The sequence below is a fragment of the Drosophila novamexicana genome, unplaced genomic scaffold (genome assembly GCF_003285875.2).
Source record: "Drosophila novamexicana strain 15010-1031.04,08,12 unplaced genomic scaffold, DnovRS2.1 tig00001058-arrow-arrow-pilon, whole genome shotgun sequence".
Lineage (NCBI taxonomy): Eukaryota > Metazoa > Arthropoda > Insecta > Diptera > Drosophilidae > Drosophila > Drosophila novamexicana.
In genome coordinates, this window is record NW_020824836.1 from 54,947 (window position 1) to 64,242 (window position 9,296).

At 47.0% G+C, this 9,296-nt stretch overlaps 1 protein-coding gene across 1 annotated transcript; it reads left to right on the forward strand.

The window, feature by feature from the left end:
- The first annotated feature begins 3,984 nt into the window (after positions 1–3,984).
- Positions 3,985–5,498, forward strand: LOC115765837. Its single transcript, XM_030709563.1, has 2 exons — positions 3,985–5,326; positions 5,380–5,498. Exon 1 carries the CDS (start codon positions 4,037–4,039, stop codon positions 5,171–5,173), a length of 1,137 nt encoding a protein of 378 aa, XP_030565423.1. The 5' UTR covers positions 3,985–4,036; the 3' UTR covers positions 5,174–5,326; positions 5,380–5,498.
- Positions 5,499–9,296: the final 3,798 nt, after the last annotated feature.

Sequence of the window (9,296 nt, forward strand, 5' to 3'; positions counted from 1 at the left end):
GAGTGAGGCATTGCCTACTTCATTGAGTGGAAATTTGGGACCACAGTTGCAAACGGTAGAACGAGCTACAGTTATGGATAACTGTTCTACAACATCAAGCCGCTCGACGCCATATTGTTCTGCAGGCATTGCGCAGTCAACGCTCAGCCACACGCCGGCACAAGAGAACCAACCTGTGATCATTTTGGAGCCAACGCAGGCAACTGGGGACTTCGCATGGGCGACACCCAGGAACGATGTATGCCTGCTACGCAAATTACCAGATCTACCCGAGTTTGGAGGCCAACCTGAGGATTGGCCTATATTCTTCTGCGCGTTTACGGAAACAACTTTGGCGTACAACTGTACGAATCTGGAGAATAACCAGCGATTGTTGAAGGCACTCAAAGGCGAAGCACGTGATACTGTGAAGTCGTTGCTCATACATCCCAGGAATGTGAACAACGTGATGGAACAATTACGTTTTAGATATGGCCGTCCAGAACAACTAATACGCAGCCAGCTAATTAGTATTCGAGAGGTGCAGCCAATTCAAGAGCACAGCATAGCGAAAATCGTGCCATTTGCTACACGAGTGAGTAACCTTGCCGCCTTTCTACGATCAGCTAACGGAGAACAGCATTTAGCGAATCCTACACTGATGGAGGATTTGGTCGCTAAGCTACCACCAAGCAAGAGGGTGGAGTGGGCCAGACATGCAGCTACGATTAGGCCTTTCCCGACTGTCGTACATTTTAGCGCGTGGTTAACGGACTACGCCAATTTGGTATGTACGATTGTGGACGTCGATGGTAAGGAGCAGAAGCGTAGAGTGCTGCATGCCAGCATTGACCAGAATAATGAAGGGCGACACCGAGGTCGCACCAAACAGTGTCCAATCTGTAATGGACAACACGCAGTCAGGGACTGCAACGAGTTTAACTTAGCCTCTCCGCTAAAAAGGTGGACGTTTGTTAAAAGGCACCGGCTTTGTTTCTCGTGCCTACGAGATGGCCACATGGCAAGAGTCTGCAAAAGGGCAAACGAATGTCAAGTCAATGGTTGCCGAAAGAGGCATCATCGCCTTTTACATGATCATGATGCTATGAGTCACAATGCACCGCAGCCAGCGGGTGATAGAGTGATGAATATTGGACGGATGCCGCAGCCAGCGGATCCGCACACAAGGGCACCGCAGCCAGTGGATGCTCAATTGACGCAACAAACGAATTTAAGTTGTGTCGATTCGGATGGAGAACGCCTACTATTCCGCATATTGCCAGTGACATTGCACGGGGCCAATAAGCGGATCGATACGTATGCACTCCTCGACGAAGGCTCGTCCGTAACTATGATAGACGACGAGCTACTGCGCGACCTAGATGTCAAAGGGGAACGCAGGCAACTAAATATACAGTGGTTTGGTGGAAGAGCAACCAGGGAGCCGACCACAGTGGTAAGCATGGAAATTAGTGGAGCGGACAAACGCAAACGTTATGTGCTGCGAAATGTGTACGCCGTGTCCAACCTGAGCTTACCGATGCAAAGTCTGCATCGACGTGATGTACAAATGTTGGACAACGGTGCACGACTTCCAATGAAACCGTATCGCGGGGCGGTACCAAAACTTCTGATTGGACTGGACCATGCGCATCTTGGACTGCCAATGCAAACAAGAAGGTTTGCACCACAGGGACCATATGCCGCAGCCACCGAACTTGGATGGGTGGTTTTTGGGCCGGTAAGAGGTCAACCAACGACAACGTCAACAAAGTCATGCCTCCTAGCAGTGTCGCAGGAGGATGCAATCCAAAAGATGGTAAACGACTATTTTGATATCGAGAACTTCGGTGTGAAGCTTACGTCACCAGTCGCAGCCAGCGACGATGCACGAGCACAGAAGATACTCGAAGACACCACGGTGAAAATAGGGGAACGTTACCAGACAGGTTTGTTATGGAACCGTGATAATGTTGAGTTGCCACGAAGCTACGATATGGCATACAAAAGATTGGTCAACATTGAGAGAAAGATGAAGCGTAACGATCAGTTTAAACGAGCCTATATGAAAATTATGGACGATTATGTTCATAAAGGATATGCTCGACGCTTGAAGCATCATGAGGTCGCTTTAGCCAACAGCGACAAACTTTGGTATCTGCCGCACTTTGGAGTTGAAAATCCAAATAAGCCCGGTAAGATAAGACTGGTGTTCGACGCGGCAGCAAAGGTCGGTGACATTTCATTGAATTCGGCATTATCCAAGGGGCCGCAGCACTACAAGTCGCTGCCGGCTGTTCTCTTCCATTTCCGGGAAGGTGCGGTTGGCGTTTGTGGAGACATCAGAGAGATGTTCCATCAAGTGTTGATTCGACCGCAGGATAGATGCGCCCAGCGATTCTTGTGGCGAAACGGCGATGACCGCCGGGAGCCTGATGTTTATGAGATGAGGGTAATGACATTTGGAGCAGCATGCTCGCCAAGCACCGCGCACTATGTGAAGACCTTGAATGCCCTGCAGTATCAGGATTCAGACCCTCGCGCGGTTAAAGCTATTCTTGAATGTCATTATGTGGACGACTATGTGGATAGTTTTGATAGTGAAGGCGACGCCATCGCCATATCAACAAGAATAAGAGAAATACATGCAAATGCTGGATTTGAATTGTGCCAGTTTACTTCCAGTTCGCCAACCGTAGCTGACGCCCTGGGCCAACATGGGGCTGCTAGGAGCATCGGATGGGGCGAAGCTGAAGAAAAGATTCTGGGCATGTGTTGGCAGCCAGCCACGGACGATTTCAAATTCAACATGAGGTACCACAAAGTACCCCGATGTGTGCTAAATTTGGAGCGAGTACCTACGAAGAGGGAATTCTTGAGCTTGATCATGTCAACATTTGATCCCTTGGGATTTCTTAGCTGTCTCATGATAACTGGAAAGTTACTTATGCGTGAGATCTGGCGACGAAATGTGCAATGGGATGAACCCTTACCAGATGAGATCGCCCGCGCCTTTAGTAAATGGCTTCAGGATATGAACAATGTGGAAGGATTTCGAAGCTCGCGCCATTACTTTGGCCCAATACCCGTGCGGGCAATACAACTGCACGTTTTTGTCGACGCTAGCCAGTCAGCATTCGCAGCTGTGACTTACTTAAGGGTAACCTACGACAACAACGACGTGCGAGTATGCTTCGTATGTGCCAAGACGAAATGTGCCCCAATGAAAACGATGTCAATTCCACGACTGGAATTGCAAGCTGCTGTGTTAGGAACGAGGCTGATGGACACTGTCAAAAAGGAGCACAGTATAGCGATCAGCGATGCCATACTATGGACTGACTCAAAGACAGTGCTGCGTTGGATAGGCAGCACCCACCGTCGATATAAGCAGTTCGTCGGAAATCGAGTGGGAGAAATTTTGGAGTCAACAAAGGTTACCCAATGGAGATGGGTACCTACTGCTGAAAATGCAGCAGACGACGCAACGAGGCCGCACTGCCACGTAGACCTCAGCCAACGGTCACGATGGTTAGACGGGCCAACATTTTTGCAGCAGCCGGAAAGCAGCTGGCCGCAGCCCGAACCGGGCACCGAACACTCATCCTGCGATGATGAAGAAGAGATGCCGAGTGAATTTGCCTTAGTTGCAGCAAATAACTTTTTCATTTCATTTCAGAGATTCTCTAGCTACAGTCGGCTGGTGAGGACGACGGCTTGGGTTCTAAGGTTCACGCGCTGGTGCCGTGGACATAGGACTGAACTTGAGAGATTCGGCCTCACCGCTACGGAATGTGAGGACGCTGAGAAATTGCTGATACGGCGAGCGCAATGCGAAGCATTCCCTGACGAGGTTCGAGCCTCGTACAATGAAGAATCAGTCGGTCATCGAAGCGAAATAAGAGGGCTGGCGCCCTACTTGGATGACAATGGAGTCTTGCGAGCGTATGGCAGGATCGATGCCGCACTGTGTATACCGCATAGTGCGAGAAGGCCAATAATCTTGTCACACCGGCACGCACTGACGGAACTGATTGTGTATCACTACCATGTGAAAATGAAGCATCAAAACGTGGATGCAACGATGGGCGACATCAGGACCAGGTTTTGGATAACAAAGCTGCGTCGAGTGTTGCGTACAGTAATATCTGGATGTAGTGTGTGCAAGCTACATAGAGCGCAGCCAGCGCCACCTATAATGGGTCCTTTGCCAGAGGACAGACTGGAGGCCAATGGATGGCCATTTAAGTTTACGGGTCTGGACTACTTTGGACCACTTCTTGTGACCAACGGACGTCGAAAGGAAAAGAGATGGGTTGCCTTGTTTACGTGTCTGACAACAAGGGCCATACACTTGGAGTTGGCACATGACCTGTCAACTGATTCCTGCATAATCGTGATCAGGAACTTTCTTTGCCGTCGCGGGCCTGTACTGAGGTTGCGCAGTGACAACGGAAAGAACTTTGTTGGGGCCGATAGAGAAGCCAAAAGGCTCATAGATGTATTCGAGCCGGAGAAGATTCAGGGTGAGCTATCTTCTAGGGGCATTGAATGGATTTTTAACTGCCCAGCGAACCCAGCTGAAGGAGGAGCCTGGGAAAGGATGGTGCAGTGTGTCAAGAGAGTGCTTCGCCACACAGTAAAGGAGGTGGCACCGAAGCAACATGTGTTGGAGAGTTTCCTGATTGAGGCCGAGAATGTTGTGAATTCGCGCCCGCTTACTCACTTGCCAGTATCTGTGGATCAGGAAGCCCCCCTAACACCGAACGATCTACTCAAGGGAGTAGCCAATCTGCCTGACACACCCACTATTCATGAGCAGCCGGACGAGAGATGCGCCACAAGGAAGCAGTGGCGCATAGCGCGGCTATTACGAGATCGTTTTTGGAAGCGGTGGGTCTTGGAGTACCTGCCTACACTTGTGCGACGCGTGAAATGGTGTGCGCGCGTTGAGCCGATACGCCATGGAGATGTGGTGTTTATATGCGACCCAGCCGTGCCACGCAGGGAGTGGCGAAGGGGCATAGTGGAGGAGCTCTACCCTGGACCAGATGGAGTACCTCGACGCGCCAGCGTACGCGTAGCGGACGGCAATCGAGTGCGACTGATGACTCGTCCCGTGGCTAAACTAGCCATATTGGATGTGAGTGAAGCAGGGCCTTCACGGGGGCGGGGATGTTGCGGGACGAATTAAGTTATCGATTGTTTAGTATTAAGTATATTCTGAAAGTATGTATTTTTGCCCTGTGAATGTACGGGCACATTGTATTTGGCTTGTTGCCGCCATCACTTAAATGTTAAGCTCATTATTGTCGTGAGTTAGAAGGCCGTAGGAGGGAAGACTGCGGTAAGATTCTGAGGGAATATATATTTAAGTTCTAACCTATATAATCCGTTCAGAATAAAACACTTGCACTAGCACGTTTTGCATTACGCTGTCTCTATTAACATCGGAGTAACATGGCCAGTGGCCAGGCGTAAACCTTGCAGTGTTCAAATTGCAACTCCACCTTCGTTTGGCACGCGACACTGACAATTTCATCATTTCGGAGATAAACGTGTGTCTCCTTCTAAAAGTTCTAGTAGCATAAGGATTTCGAAAATGAGCCCCAGAAAGCGCTAAGTGGCGCTAAGTATGCAACACTTTTTTTTGTGGTAAAAACGAACAATAGATGGCGATGTGAATTAGAATCTACATTGAAGAGAAAGGGCTTCGCGTAATGAACAACAGATGTCGCTAGCTTAGGGTGATTGGCGCGAAATAGAAATTATTTAAATCAAACGGTCAACATAACATTGTATTATGTGACTTAGAATATAATACTATATTGTGCATTGCCATATTTCGGCATGGGTATTTAATCTTCAATGAAAAGATGAAAATTTTATTTGCTCGATGTTTTGTTATTTATTAGCTCGTGTTATGCAATCCAGAGCACAGGCCGAATAAATCTTAAAGTGTACACAATGTGTGCTTATTTTTAGTTGAACCTAACTACTTGTTATTCTGCATGACTGATTAATTTGTTTGTGGCCTCAATATATCCTGTGGCTACTGAAACGATCGACTGCCGAAAATAGCGCAATTCATAGTATTTTAATAATCATAAATAGAGGTGCGAATATTTATTTGCCAATTGCTGGCATTGATTTGTGCTTTCGCCATGGGAAATGATTTGATTTGCCGAATAACAGCCCCATCACCTACACCCAGTCAGCTGACGGGGCCACCCTCATAGCTAGTGCCCTCTGGCTGCTTCCTATCCCAACTTACCTTTGGCAGTGCTGCATATGGAATCGTTTATTCGCACTTGGGGCAGAGAATTTACTACTTTGCGTCACAGAAATGCCAAAACTTAATAATTCAAAAGTACATATTGAATAATAGGTTTATAAAAACAAACAATGCTCTCCTCGGACAGAGACGCCAACACATGATAGGCGTAAAATTTTATGAAATTGTTGAAATCCTCAACCGGCCATTAGCGAAATTGCAAATTTAAATTCCTGCTGCCAGAGACGTAGGACAGCGGAGACCATGGCATAGGCCAGCTTCTGCGGATTACCAGATTAAACATAATCGAAAATTCTATTAGAGATTTACATAGCAATAATAATGTACATACATATTTCAACACAATGTTGTTATTCGCAAGGCATCAATGAAATCCATAACAAAAACATTCGAAAACACGACGACAGGCGGAGGGTTGCGCCGAAGAGGTGCAGAGGTGCGAACGCGCATATCAACACCTGCAGCACATAGAAATCTCTGGAGCATGCTAACCGACCTATATGCTATAATGCCGAATTAAGCATTCCAATTTCTTGATAACTTTCAAGCACTTTCTGTACATCTAGCCTCTTTACCTGGCCCATTGATTGCCATGCATCAAACAGCCATCGCACACGTTGATTTAGATTAGTTGAGGCCGATGAGAATTTATCTATGCTCAGTTTTATTTTCTTCTTGTTTTTTTTGGGTAGTTTTTAGCGCGTGGGTGCGCAGCAAAAACAAGGCGCAATTCACGATAAATACTTGCAAATAAATAAGCTGCTAGACAAAGTACAATAAAATTGCCCATTTGCCCACAATTTGGCCACGCCTCCAGCAAACCGCACGCTGACGTTGCTGCTGCCAAGTCAATCAACCAGCGATGCCAGTTGCCAGCGATTGCTGCCCCCTCGCAGCTACTTTTAGCGTTTTGCACTTGAAATTGCTGGAAAAAAAACCAGATTCAAATTTGTCGACCACCCGCAGACACACGTTCACTCCACCCTCCTGGCCAGGTAAGATCTGGCTAAGGATCTACGTCATGGGCCGCTCGATGATGCAGTCGTGTTCATATTCAAGTCATAAACGCGCAAAAAGTTTGTGTAAATAAAGCGGCGCCTCCCGCCAGCCACGACGCATTTGTGCCTCATGACGTGCCACACGGACTGCCCCACGTAACGTCACGGCCGAAGCATCATACTTGGCTCGGCCAGGTGTACGCCCCCTTCTAACCATACTCCTGTGCCATTCTTCTTCATCAGCTTTCGTTTATTTGCATCCAGAAAAACTTGTACGGAAAACCTATGAGAAACTGTTTCTATTTTTAGGCGATTGCACGAGTCGATTTCCAATTGGCGCCAACATAAACAAACACGAACACGAACTGAATTAAACAGCAACAGAATCGAATTGTAGACCTAATAAGATGCTATTGTTGTGACTATGACGAGAGTCCTACAATTGGCCATCAGGTGTACGTACTCTATGTACTTCCCTCTGGCATCAGGGGGTCGTGCGTTCAGCTGGGTTGTTCCCATGCTTCCGAATACTTTCAATATTAATCAATAATGTTAAATGATGTGCAATTTGTTGTTAAAGGCGAATAACTCAGTGAGTCGCACTTCTCGCGAAACAACTTTTCATTTTCATTGCTCTCTGTTATTTTCTTGGAATTCAAGTCTTCGTTTTCGACATCTTGGAAAAATGATTTTGGCGAAACATTTTCGTTTTCCTGTTTAAGCATGAAATTCTTCAGGTGATCCACAATTAACGGTGGCAGAAGACAAGAAGGAACAGTTTTCTTTGGATTGGCCGAAATTAAATGCCCTTGCAGACATTTAGCAGAAGGGCTATTTATTATATGAATATATTATTTACCTTGCCAAGCAACGTTGTTTTCATGCTATTGCTCAGTATTCAAACCATTTCATCTTAAGGTGAACAAAATATTGCCCCCAATTTAAGCTATTCATCTTTGTTTCAAATCGCTAAGAAACAAAATTCTTCAAACTATCAGAAACAGAAATTACCTTCAGCTGTTCTGCTGCTGAAAGTTAAGTTTGAATCTGTTGTACAAACAATTCAGATAAAATTGAACTTGCAATTTTCAGTAAATATTTTTTCTCTTTTTCGAGCTAACAGTTGAGAAATGAGTCACCCTTGTCAGAGCTGTGCCTGCTGCATTGCAACCTCTTCAGAAATTCCTTTGCCTGCACGTTTCCAAAGAAATTCAACGTTTCTCTAAGCCAAATATGTAGACACGCTTTTGTGCCGCGACACAGGAGCAGCACGTGTCCTTGCATGTTAGTCTGGGATATTCACTTGGAGCATTTCCATTCCTATTCCCATTCCCCCTGGAACCCAACACAGTTCCCATTACTTTGCTGAATGCCCCTTCAAGTTGCAATCTCATGATGTGCGTGCAGTTGCGCCTAATCCGCGTTTTAGTCGTCGGCGTTCGTCGTTTATCCTGGCCTGGACACAGAGCTGGGGCCAAAGCCAGCCCAGACATAGGCGGAAACTGTTGCTCTTTCTCTCCCTGTTGGTCATGATGAGGCGTATTCCTGCTTCCTGCTTGCTTTTTGCTTTGACAAACAAATTAATAAGAAAACGAGGGCTGAACTAGGCGGCGCTGTGTTGGGCTTGGCTGGGTTGGGCTGGTCTTTCGATCCGATCTGGCATGTTACCCCCGTCGCAATGCTGTTTGCCTGGTCATAATACGCGTAATTTTGCCCTTTTGTAAGCAAATGGCTGGCAAACTGATGCCCGGCCAGAGGCGGGCAGCACGACCGAGCAGCACCCTAACCAGAGAGCGAACGTTGCGGGTTTGTCCTTGATGCCAATGCTCGACATAATGACTTTTGATTACAGCGCCATTAAGCACGACCCAAGGATGTGGCAGCTCCTTGTACATCTGTTTGATTTTGGCTTTGTGTGCTCGGCTGGGCAGGGATTACGCCTGCTCGCTAGAGTTGTACTCACTGAACCAGTTAAGTAGTTCAATTTGTAACTGAAGGAACTAATCTTTCGAGCTGTGTCATTC